The sequence below is a fragment of the Lactuca serriola genome, chromosome 8 (assembly GCF_051521515.1).
Source record: "Lactuca serriola cultivar US96UC23 chromosome 8, Lser_US96UC23_V15, whole genome shotgun sequence".
NCBI lineage: Eukaryota > Viridiplantae > Streptophyta > Magnoliopsida > Asterales > Asteraceae > Lactuca > Lactuca serriola.
In genome coordinates, this window is record NC_136415.1 from 176142125 (window position 1) to 176154229 (window position 12105).

Below are 12105 nucleotides of genomic sequence, written 5' to 3' on the forward strand. Positions count from 1 at the left end.
AAGGTATTACTAATTTATCCTCACTTCAGAATCCGACCAATATGAAGGTCAAATTTCAATTTATTTCTTATATACTTCCATGTGTAACACATCAGTTATTTTAACATGATATTTCTTGCAAAGAATCGAGTCCACGATTATTGAAATCTTTCTATTACAAATAACTACAACATAGGAGAAAAAGTTCTACCATTAAAAAATACTTTAAAATGACAACACACTATTACTCAAATGACTTTAAATATCCGATTTTTTTTGTCAAACAATATATTACAACATTACAACATGTTCCAACGATATTGTTTCATTGGTTTATAATATGTTGGTATTATAAACAATATATTCGTCATCTTTCGATTACATTATCATTAATAATCATTGGTCAATACATTACCATATTCATAAAAAAATTCCTGTAAATAGTTAAACTATCTTTGTATTAGTATATTAATTTTTGTTTAGTATTTAATTTAAAGAACTGCTATAATAAGTAGTTTTAAATATCTTTTTAACTGACATTCTCTTGGTAAAGTTGAAGGATTTAGCGTTACTTTGCTATTAAACCAAACGCATCTCTCTCTCTCTCTCTCTCTCTCTCTCTCTCTCTCTCTCTTTGTGCAGTGCTAAAAGATCGAATTTGGAGACGGAGAGATACAATCAGCCATCTCCAGTCCACCACTACCTCCGCCATTTTCTTCCAATGCTCCGTCGTCCTTTGAGGATCGGCATACATTTGTTCGTACAACGCCCAAACGGCTCATGTATTCCCGATAGCGTTATGCAATTTCCAACGTTCTCATTGGTTTCCCCACTGCAATTCGTTAGGGTTCACCTACTGAATCTCCGTATCTCATAATTCAGAGCCATTTCAACGGAGCTTCGGTCTCCAAGGCAAGAATCTTACCTTCTCTTTAATTTAATTTTATGATCACTTTCAGTGTTCGTCTACCTAGCTATTTCAAATATGATCTTTGATTTTTGATTATTTAGTTTGTTATAATTATCCCTCTATAAATCGTTCTTTACTGATTATATGTGAAATTTTCTGTGATTTTTTCCCTTTAAATAGTGTTAGGATTAGGTTTAGGGGTAGGTTTTCGAACAGAATGGAGGCTTCTGGTGTTAATTCAGACGCGCACAGAGGCTCTTTGGCAAGCACCAGTACTAGCGATCATCATTATCACCATCCACGAAGGCAAAATGGAAACAACCCTTTCTCCGCTTCAAATTTCTTTCGCTCACCTGTATGTGCGTTCTTGGAGTATATGGGAATTTTACAAACGCAAAGCATTATTCATTCGGATTCATCAGGCAGTTTGATCAATAGTGGACGCACTCGGAATGACTCCTCTCCATCCATGGATGATTCAAGTGAAGTATCTATCAGGATCGCTGGTAGTGGAGAACAAAATATCAATCAATCTTCAACTGTTGGAACAGCTACACAGAGTGAATCATTGGTTCACTCAATTTCAAGAGCTGTTTCTGCAGCGACCATGGATACTCAGGGAGATTCAAGGAGTGATCAAGGTGGTGCTGTGAGTGGGAATGGTGATGTGGAGTCTGCAGATGGTATTGGTGTTAACAATAGCAGAGATTCTACTTACCAAAGATATGATTTACAGCAGGCTGCCAGATTGGTTGAGCAAGTTCTTCCATTTTCTTTATTACTGTTGGTGGTCTTCATTCGGCAACACTTTGAAGGTATTGCAATCACATTGTTCTTATCTTCATCCATTTATGACTCCCATTTCCTCTTTGTTTGGAAATCTACTTTTTCTCACTGTAATTGCTCTTTGCAAGAGATTCCAGATTTTCTCGTCACAATCTGGATTGCTGCTTTTATGTTCAAATCAAATGATATTCTTCGCAAGCAGACAGCTCTCAAGGTGCAAATCATTCTTTATTTCTTGATGTTTCTTTTTTGTTTTCCATCAATAACAGTTTCATCAAATATATTTTCAGGGAGAAAGGAAGATAGCAGTTCTAGCAACCATTTCTCTTTTGTTTACACTTCATGTGGCTGGTGTTTACTGGTGGTGCCGCCAGGATGACGTCCTGTATCCATTGGTGATGCTCCCTCCTGAAAGTACACCACCTTTCTGGCATGCAGTTTTCATAATAGTTGTCAATGGTGAGTTCTTTTCATCAAAAGTTATATATTCCATAACTTTTCATAACAAAACACTCAAGAATTTTTATTGGTTTTCAGATACTTTAGCTAGACAAGCAGCAATGGTGGTCAAGTGTTTTCTTTTAATGTATTACAAGAACAGCAGAGGAAGAAATCGCCGAAAACAGGTCAGATACAATGCATAAATAAAGCTGAAAACAATATCTGTGTTGTTTGTTTCTGATTCTAACTGGAGGTTTTGTGAGTGATAGGGTCAAATGTTGACTGTGGTTGAGTACTTGTTGCTTTTATATCGCGCATTGCTTCCTGCTCCAGTGTGGTATCGTTTCTTTTTGAACAAAGAATATGGAAGCCTATTTTCATCACTAATGACTGGATTATATCTCACATTCAAACTAACTTCCATTGTTGAAAAGGTTCATTCTTTCTATCCCACATTGAATGTTGTATGTATGGATTGTGACTTTTATAATTGTTGCACAGGTCCAATCATTAATTTCATCTGTAAAGGCTTTATATCGCAAAGAGATTCACTATGGACCTTATGCAACATCTGAACAGGCAATCCTCTTTATTTTATTTTATTAATAATTAGTGAAGTTGAGAGATCCTAATAAAATTTATGATGATATGGATATGTCAGGTAAATGAAGCTGGTGAGGTTTGTGCTATTTGCCAAGAAAAAATGCATGTTCCAGTTGTGCTTCGATGTAAACATGTCTTCTGTGAAGAATGCGTATCAGAATGGTGACAATACCTCTCTTTTATGCTTTTATTTATACATGACAAAAGAAAACAGGTTTTATATGTTATATAATTTTGATGTATGAAAAAAATGTAATGTAACAATAACAATAACAATTAACAAACAGGTTTGAAAGGGAAAGGACGTGTCCTTTGTGCAGAGCGTTGGTGAGACCTGCGGAGTTGAGATCGTTTAGTGATGGTTCCACGAGTTTATATTTTCAGTTGTTTTGACAAAGTGTTTTAAGTAATGCATTGCATTTAGTAGTGGTGTGTAAAAGGTTGGTTTCACTAAAGTTTTTATATTGAAGTTAGTGAGTGTATAGTAAATAGTAATATTGCTTATTCCTTTCCCTCCTTTACATTTTATATTTTACAGATTTTTCCTCATTTAAATAATGATTTTCCTATTAACTCCTTACATTTTACATTTTACAGATTTTTCCTCATTTATGTTATTCTTCATTTTCTCCAAATATGAAGTCTTTTACATGGAAAAAAATATATATATAAACAAGCTTTTAAATCATTCAACTATTTACATTTTACAAGTGCTTCTTTTGCCTTAATATATAATGTTGTGGAAATGAGCCTAAGTAAATACAACATTTGGGAATGTATGTAAAAATGTAATCTATTTTGTTTATTTTTAAATGTAGTAGTCTAATTTAAGATAAACTAAGGGTATATCCTCACAATGTATTTGAATAAAATTATATGGTTAAAATGTTGATAGATATATGCTATTGGATATAACTCACTTGTTAGAATATGTAATTTCCGGTAGTATATCGTCTTAGGATCGTTTTTTGTATAGTTTTCACACTAAATTAGATGTTATGGATGCAACATTGTTAATTTGCTTTGACATGCAAAAACAAAATAAAAATTTTAGTTAATTTGTGTCGTTTGAGTTATAAAGCTCGTAAGCATTGTAAAACTTTTGATATGTTACATGCTTACTAATTTTCTTGATCTATACACATATATAGTCAAGCTTTCCACTCATGAGAGCCTAGTGGTTGAAGCGTGAAATTTCATACATGATGTCCACGATTTAAACCCTAACACACCCAAAACATTACTAGTTTTACGCGATTGACCTCCTATATGGTCCAAAGTGTTTGCAAATTGTAAAGATTTTCACTTGCTCAATTATTCCTAAAAAATTCATACACATCCGAAAACATTTCTCTTCAAATTTAAGTAAATAAATGTTATCACTTGCTCACTTGTTTGTAACAATTGCCTAAACAGACACTCTTAACATCTATCCATCATTTCACATCGTATACACCGTTTGACTTGCAAATCAATATATACCCCTACATAGATATAATTTTCTGTGTTTACATAGATATAAATTTCTTTGCAAGTTTAGGTGGTTGGTGGACATTATAGTGAAATTCGGTCAAAGGGACAAACTTGATTGCTACCCATAAAAGGTGATGCTTGATTTGCATAAACCCCGTGGCATGGAGTTGGCTATGAAAGATCGCATGAAAAGTAGCAGTGTTAGGGCTTCGTTGTCTAATATACTTCCAAATTGTTTTCTGTTGATGTTGTTTTTTATTAAATATATTTCTTTCTTTGAGTTCTTAATTGTAAATTGTGTAATACATAAACTTACTTAGAGATCATTTGTATCTACACAAGAGAAAAAGAAATAGATTTTATGTTAACGTAACTTACTCCAGACATACATCATTTATCTATTAAAAAATTTATCCATATAAAACTTAATAAAAAAAAAATCCTAATTCAAATTTGCACGACGACGACTCCCCTCTTGGATCTCAGTTTCCTTGGTTGTAAAGGAATTGTTCTGAGGAGACGAAGGAAACGGGGGTGCAGAAAGTGTCCTGGAAACTCTAGGATTAACTTCAGCAACCTCTTCAATTCCTTCATCCAAATACACCACCTCTTGCATACTTAGTTTATGATATTCAATTACTTCCCTCAAGCAGCTATTCTCGCGAACATATACCGAGTTCTCATTAGCCAAACGTGCCTTCTCAGCTAAAAGTGTTTCAAGTTGGAGTCGTATCTGATCATATATAGTAAGTTATTCAAATTTAAAGTTGTAGATCATAAAAACATTTATGTCTTTTGTACAAACAAAAAAATCCAAAATGATTTATAGTCCTATTTTTTTTAGGTGACAAACGGGGTTATAGGAAAAAAAGGGGGGGGGGGGGGGGGGGGGGGGGAAGTTAAAGATTTATAGTAAATATGTACCATGTCATCATCGGCAGGGTGGTCTCCTTTTTCACGAGCCTCTCGAAGAATTTTATTTTCTTCTTCTAGCTGAGAACTTCTTTGTTTTGCAAAAGCTAAATCCGCTTTCACAGTTTTAATCTCTCGAAAAAGAAGTTTCGCTTTTGCAGCTGTTGCAATCGCCACCTGGCATATAAAACCAATTATTGTTTGATGCTTCATTTGTTACATGGGGCTCGAGTGGACTTTCTAGATCTATTTTATTTTCTATAATCATTGTTAGGAGGACAATCATGTCTTTTGAACATCTAGAGATCCAGACTCTTCTTTAAGTGGGATACAACATGCCACAAAAAAAAAAAAAAAAAAAAAAAAAACCCATGTTGTAGTTGTACGTCTGGACTGAGACCGAAAATGATGTAAATGGAACAAAAATTATAATTTATTGTCACACCCAAAAGAAAAGACATGAATACCCTTCTCATCCTCATTATCCTAAATAACCTAGAAAATGTGTCCAGTCCAGTCCTATCCAAAAGAGTCCCATGTAACAAACACGGAAAATCTTGTAAGTATAACATGCATGTGATGATGCAATGATAATGTGAGAAGTCCAAGCTTATAAATTTGCTATGGTTTCCAATACTTGAACCATAGTAGATATGCAATTAATTACACATTTGCCACCTTACGTCGCGAGATGCCTTCAGTTGATCCGCATGATTGGTTGGTGTTTCAGGCTCTTGCTCCTGCGGCTGTGATTGTGACTGTTTTTCGGCGTCAATTTCTTTACGATCAGTTGCTTCAGATTTGATCTTGTTCTGCAACTTACTAGCATCTTGAATATCACAACTTTTTTTGTCCACATTAATGGTGAGTTTACCCCCTTGCACTTTTTGATCACTTAACTCCTGGTTACAAATTTAACAACGAATCATCCCTTTTATTTTTTTTATTGGACTCCAACATTTTGTTAACTACATAATACATCACCTCTACATTATGCCTTCGCTAAATTTAGGAAAGATGAGTAATGTTGATTAATACATTATTGTTGTTGAAGAAATTATTGAAATAATATGGAAACAATTGAAAATGCATGAAAATGAAAACGAAATAAGAATTCTCAGAATAATTTTCATTGTAGGGATATATATGAAGAGTAAAGCACAAATAGAATGGAAAACCTTGGATCTGCGTTGAAGAGACGTGTTAAACGCCGAATTGGAGAGAGAAGAGTCACGGTGAGCATCAGATGTTCGTATCTGAGAGGCAAGAGGCGATGATGGAGCGGAGGTGGTGGTTTTATCGTCAGGAGGACGATAGAGTTCTTCCTTGAACGTCGAAGACCTAGAAATCCCATGCCTTCTACGGTACGCCATGCATATATATGGCTGATCAAGCAACCGATCGACAAGAAAACAAATTTGAAGCAGGCTGGTGATCAGAATCAACCGGAATGAACACCGCCGGGCGCCATTAACGCCACCGCAAGCCTACAATTACACAACCAGCGGATATGCTTCTTTTGAGGAATCAATGCCGTACGTCTTTTTAACAAACTCTCCGAATCTCAAGTTAACCGTTGTTTCGCTATATATATCTATGAGTAAAAATATTTTTTTTGTGCCGCTAACTTTTGGTCCAAGTTTAAAAAATCAATGCACTTTTTGTCCAAAGTTTTAAAACATGGTTTTTATGGATTTAAAACCCACCACAGTTTTAAAATCCATTTCTCATACATACTTGTAGAATAACCATTATACGGTTTATACCCTCTATTTTATTTTATGTTATTTTATTTATTTATTTTGTGTGTCTTATTTTGTTACTGAATTAGGTGTGAGATCAGACCTATATATTACATGAGTTAATTAAAAAAAATATATCAAAATGTAAACATTAAGTATTTTTTAAAATTAAATTCTAAAATAAGAAAGGAAAAAATATATTTATTGCAATTTAAGATCATATTTATTACATTTAGTACTTACTTATATAGCTATATGTATTATGTGGTTTCTTAATTTTAACATTAAAAAAAACTAGACATTGTCATGTGGATATTATTTATTTCAAAAATACTACAAAATGACAAGTGTCAAAACTTATGAAAGATTGAAATGTGCCAAAATGGATCTTCATTAATTAGGGTAGACTTGATGGGTCAATTATGTTATTTACATGAAAAGGAGAATGGCGCACTAAATTGTTGCAGACCCCATCCATCGGCCAATACACTAATAACCGATATCAGCTCTCATTTCCTCCCAAACGGGTAAAACACAAGGGGCAATCAATTGACTATTTCACTCTGACTCACTAGCAACTCCAAGAGTGTCCCCTCATCATCTTACAATGAAAAGCAAGTTTATTTTGTGGTCAAAAAGAATGACTAACCCCTCCTCCACCATCGATAAACTCTCCCTATTCTGCCATAGGTAGCACCAACGCCACCCACGAGCTCCGCCTCTTCCTCCATTATGGTTATCACATTCGCATAATTGGGCCATTTTGGGCTGAAGCAAACGCTTTAAATTGTTTGCAATAATATATGTTTGCACAAGAATCACTAATTTACTTTGATGGATTTTTGAACAATTGTGCGGGAAATGGAAAATCAAAGAAACTGGTGACAACTATGTATTAAACGAATAAATGGTTGTTGAACTTGAAACACCATCTTTTCATTTTATATTTTAAAATCATTTAAAATGCTTTTGCAAAAATTTGGTCACAATGGGCGTGTTTGGCATGAAGCTTTTGGAAGCGTTTGGGAGCTTCTAGCTTTTGACAAAACGCTCTAGTTTAAACAAAAAGCTTTGTTTGGCAGTACGAACGTTTAGCTTTTAGTTTTAACAAAACGTTCCGATTCTAAAAGCTACTTCATGTAGCGTTTAACAAAACGCTCATGAGCTTTTGAAATCAGTTTCCATAATTACCCTTAAAAATATATTTATATATTTATTTATTTTTAATCAATTGTCCTTTTATGTAATTTTATATATTTTAAAAGCTTCCAGCTACTTTTGCCAAACATTCATATAACAAATAAAAGTTATAGCTTCCCGCTACCAGCTACCAGCTACCCGCTACCAGCTAACCGCTACCTGCTTTCAGCTAATAGCTACTTTTTCCAAACACGCCCAATATCTCACAAGTTCTCAAAATCAGTTTAGTTTTTAAGAAGTTTTATCAATTCAAATATCATTATATAAGATAAGATAAGATACCATTATATAATAACTGTAACATTCCAAAATTTTAGACAAGATTTTATTTTTAATTAATTCCAAAACATTCAAAGATCATATAAAAAAACAACTGAAAGTGAATCATAGTAAAATAATATCATAGTACAAATCCCAAAATCACATAAGGCGGAAAAACATGGACGGATGCGGTGCGATCAATCTGATCCCTTCCCTTTCGAGCTGGAAGTAACTGAAACATAAACTGAAAACCGTAAGCACAAAGCTTAGTGAGCTCCCCCAAAATACCCCATGCCATACATACATACAGTCAAAACATAATTGGGTCTATTTCATCCCCTTCGGTCTCTTTCAACCAGTACCGGTCTCTTTCAATCAGTATCGATCTCTTTCAACCGGTATTGGGTGTATTTCAACCCCTCAGGTCTCTTTCAACCGGTACTAGATGTATTTAACCCCCTTCAGTGTCTTTCAATAGATATTGGGTGTATTTCAACCCCTTCGGTATCTTTCAACCGGTATCGGGTCTATTTCACCCCATACATCAAGCATATAATCATAACAGTAAGAGTCACAGAGACAAAAACAGATATTCAAGCAATACAAGAAATTGTCACGAAGACAACTATTATCCTACCAACATAATCTAGTGGGTCGGAATTGGTGCCTTTGACCCACGAGTATAGTGAAAGAAACTCACATCTCAGTCTGAAATGATCGTTGAACAGATCACAGCTCCAAATATCAACTCTACCGGTCGCTTATCCAACAAATAGTGACCAATTCTCAAATACAACTCAAAAACACCCATAATGCCCCTAAGTCAAACTTGGTCAAAGTCAACAGTTAAAGTCAAAGTCAATAGACGGACCACCACGTCGTTGTCATCCTTGACCACGTCGTGGTGTCGATACGACAAAACAGTCATGGCTAGCCTAGCCACCATGTCATGGTGACCTTTACCACGTCGTGGTTATAAGGTTTTCAACAACTTAACGAATTAAGTTGTTTTTTTTTTCAATTCCAAGGATTCTCCAACTCAGATCTGGACCATTTTAGGGTCTAGATGGAGAAAGTTTCCAACTTTATCCCTTAGGACCCTCTAAAGTGAATAGATCTCAACTTTATGGTCTAAAAGACCACACGACTTAAGAAATAAGAACTTAATCTATAAGACCACTTGTCTAACAACTCCAGAAGAGTTTTTGACACCATTTTCATTATAAAATTTTGTTATTTTCATACATGCATGTCCAATGCATGTCTTGAAATCTTATTAGGTCAAAAAGAGGGCAAAAAGAGCCAAGATCCATGTATGGTCTGAAAGCTCAATCCTAGTCTAGATCCAAAGCACCAAATACTCCCAAAGGTATAGAGATCCATAAAGTCACAAGCTTTATGAGACCAAACCACTCAAGACAACAAGGCATAGAAAAGGGGTGGACAAAATCTAGAGATCTAACAATTTACGCATCAAGATGAAAACTTAATACCTCATGGAGTTGCTTGAGGAAGACACACTTCTAGATCTATATTGCTTCAGAATCCCAAGATGATCTACCACCACCTTCTTTCTTTACAAGCGCCAAAAACACACACACACTTTAGGCTAAAAACTCATACAAGAGGTCTAGGGTTTACAAGGGACGAGTATGAGGGGTAGAGGCTGATGGGAGGGATGCTACAAGGGGATAAGGTCGTTTAAATGAGGTTCAAACCCTAACCTTTAGGGTTTTCTCCAACAGCGTCCACCACATCATGGCACCTATCGCCACATCGTGGTGATTCATAAAATCCTTGCGGCCCATAAGCAATTGCCATGTCGTGGTGAGGCTCCACCATGGCGTGGTGTTGCCCAAAATCCAATATATATATATATACATACATACATACATACATACATACATACATACATACATACATACATACACACACACACTTTAAATTAGAGTACCTCCAAGAATCCAGATGTTACAATTCTCCCCCACTTGAATTAGAGTTCGTCCTAGAAGTATGCTGACGCAAATAACTTCGGGTGATGCTCCCCCATCTATTCCTTAGACTCTCATGTCCACTCAGAACCCTTTCGGTACTACCACTGCACCTTCACCAATCCCACAACGTTTTTCCTCAAGGTTTTTGTCTTCCGGTCAAGGATCGCTACTGGTCTCTCAATGTAATTCAGGCAGTCATCCACCTGAATATCCTTCAACGGAACCATTGCGGAATCCTGAACCAAACACTTCCGCAACCGAGAGACATGAAAAGTGATCTAAATATGACTAAGCTCTTCCGAAAGATCCAAACGATATGCCACCCTTCCCACTCGGGCTAAAACCCTGAAAGGACCAATATATCTGGGGCCTAGCTTGCCCCACTTCCTTAATCGGATGACAACTGTCCAAGGTGACACCTTCAGGAGTACTATATCCCCGACTTGGAACTCCGAGTCTGACCGACATCTATCTGCCTAGCTCTTTTACCGACCATGTGCTGTCTAAAGTCTACCACAAACCTGCTGAATCATCTCGGTCGTCCGGAGTACTACCTCCGTACTCCCCATAACCTCCTGACCGACCTCACACCAACATATCAGGGTCATACACTTCCACACATAAAGCATTTTAAAAGGAGGTCGATCAATGCGGGTGTGATAACTATTTTTATTTAAAATTTTTGCTAATGGAAGATACGTATCCCAACTCCCGCCAAAATCCAGAACACATGCTCACAGCATGTCCTCCAATTTCTGGATAGTTAGCTCACTCTGACCATTCGTTTGTAGGTGGAAAGTCATGTTGAAGTGCGGACGAGTACCATACTCCTTGTGGAATCTCTTCCAGAACGTGGAAGTGAATTGAAATTCCCTATCAGAGACTACAGAAACCAGAACCCCATGTCGTGCTACAACCTATTGAATGTTAATGTCTGCCAACTTTTCGGCAGAGATACTCTCCTAAATCGGGACAAAATGCGCTCTCTTGGTAAATCAATCCACAATGACCCATATCGAATCCACTCCGCGCGTCGTCCAAGGCAATTTGGTGATAAATTCCATCGTAATCTCTTCCTATTTCCAAACGGGAATACCCAACAACTTCATTTTTCGTGGGGTCATTGATGCTCGGCCTTGATTGTCCTGCAAGTCAAGCACCTCTCCACATACCAGGACACATCCCGCTTCATGCATGACCACCAATAATCAAGCCGAAGGTCTCTGTACATTTTTGTCGCTCCAGGATGAATAGAGAACCTCGACTTGTGTGCATCCTCCATCAGAACTTGTCGTGCACTACCGCATTATGGAACCCACACCCTCCAATGAAGGGTCAATAACCCCCGACTATCATAATTGAAGGAAGCCACCTGACCCACTATGTGCTAAATCTTATGGTGTTTTTCCTTCAAAGTCTTAACATGAGCCTCTTAGATTTGCTCTAATAGTGGGGTAATCATAGTCATACTCAAACATACATCCCTGATCGGGGTGGAAATCGCCTTGTGGCTGAGAGCATCGGCCACCACGTTGGCCTTCCCTGGGTGATAAAAGATCTCACAATCATAATCGTTCACCTCGTCCAACCATCTACGCTACCTCATGTTCAGATTTGCCTAATCCATCAGATACCTTAGGATCTTGTGGTCCGTGTAAATAGTATAACGAACCGCATTGTAACGTCCCAAAATATGATCCAAAAACTTCATTTTAATTTAAATAAAACAATATTCCAAAAACATTACCCATACATCTCAAATGAAAATAAGTATCTCAATATCATAACAATCAAAGTGATTTCT

General features: G+C 36.4%; 2 protein-coding genes across 2 annotated transcripts; one reads left to right on the forward strand and one right to left on the reverse strand.

Moving 5' to 3' along the window:
* The first annotated feature begins 550 nt into the window (after positions 1-550).
* On the forward strand, positions 551-3292 carry LOC145069412 (uncharacterized). The gene is made up of 9 exons (XM_079016337.1): positions 551-891; positions 1070-1704; positions 1813-1889; positions 1966-2134; positions 2213-2301; positions 2386-2550; positions 2618-2695; positions 2778-2881; positions 3007-3292. Exons 2-9 carry the CDS (start codon positions 1107-1109, stop codon positions 3110-3112), a joined length of 1386 nt encoding a protein of 461 aa, XP_078872463.1. The 5' UTR covers positions 551-891; positions 1070-1106; the 3' UTR covers positions 3113-3292.
* A 1249-nt stretch (positions 3293-4541) lies between these two features.
* Positions 4542-6606, reverse strand: LOC145069576 (uncharacterized). Its single transcript, XM_079016516.1, has 4 exons — positions 6283-6606; positions 5788-6006; positions 5117-5281; positions 4542-4925 (listed from the first exon to the last, which is right to left on the reverse strand). The coding sequence occupies exons 1-4, from the start codon at positions 6475-6477 to the stop codon at positions 4635-4637; spliced, it is 870 nt and encodes a 289-aa protein (XP_078872642.1). The 5' UTR covers positions 6478-6606; the 3' UTR covers positions 4542-4634.
* Between the last annotated feature and the right edge of the window lie 5499 nt (positions 6607-12105).

Excerpts from the sequence above, each read along its gene's own strand:
- LOC145069576 (XM_079016516.1), bottom strand. The coding sequence starts at position 6,477 with ATGGCGTACCGTAGAAGGCATGGGATTTCTAGGTCTTCGACGTTCAAG. Across the intron at positions 5,282-5,787 it reads AACTGAAGGCATCTCGCGAC|GTGGCGATTGCAACAGCTGC; the intron begins GTAAGGTGGCAA and ends TTTATATGCCAG. Across the intron at positions 4,926-5,116 it reads ACCCTGCCGATGATGACATG|ATACGACTCCAACTTGAAAC; the intron begins GTACATATTTAC and ends ATATATGATCAG.
- LOC145069412 (XM_079016337.1), top strand. The coding sequence starts at position 1,107 with ATGGAGGCTTCTGGTGTTAATTCAGACGCGCACAGAGGCTCTTTGGCA. Across the intron at positions 2,302-2,385 it reads GAAGAAATCGCCGAAAACAG|GGTCAAATGTTGACTGTGGT; the intron begins GTCAGATACAAT and ends TGTGAGTGATAG. Across the intron at positions 2,551-2,617 it reads TAACTTCCATTGTTGAAAAG|GTCCAATCATTAATTTCATC; the intron begins GTTCATTCTTTC and ends ATTGTTGCACAG.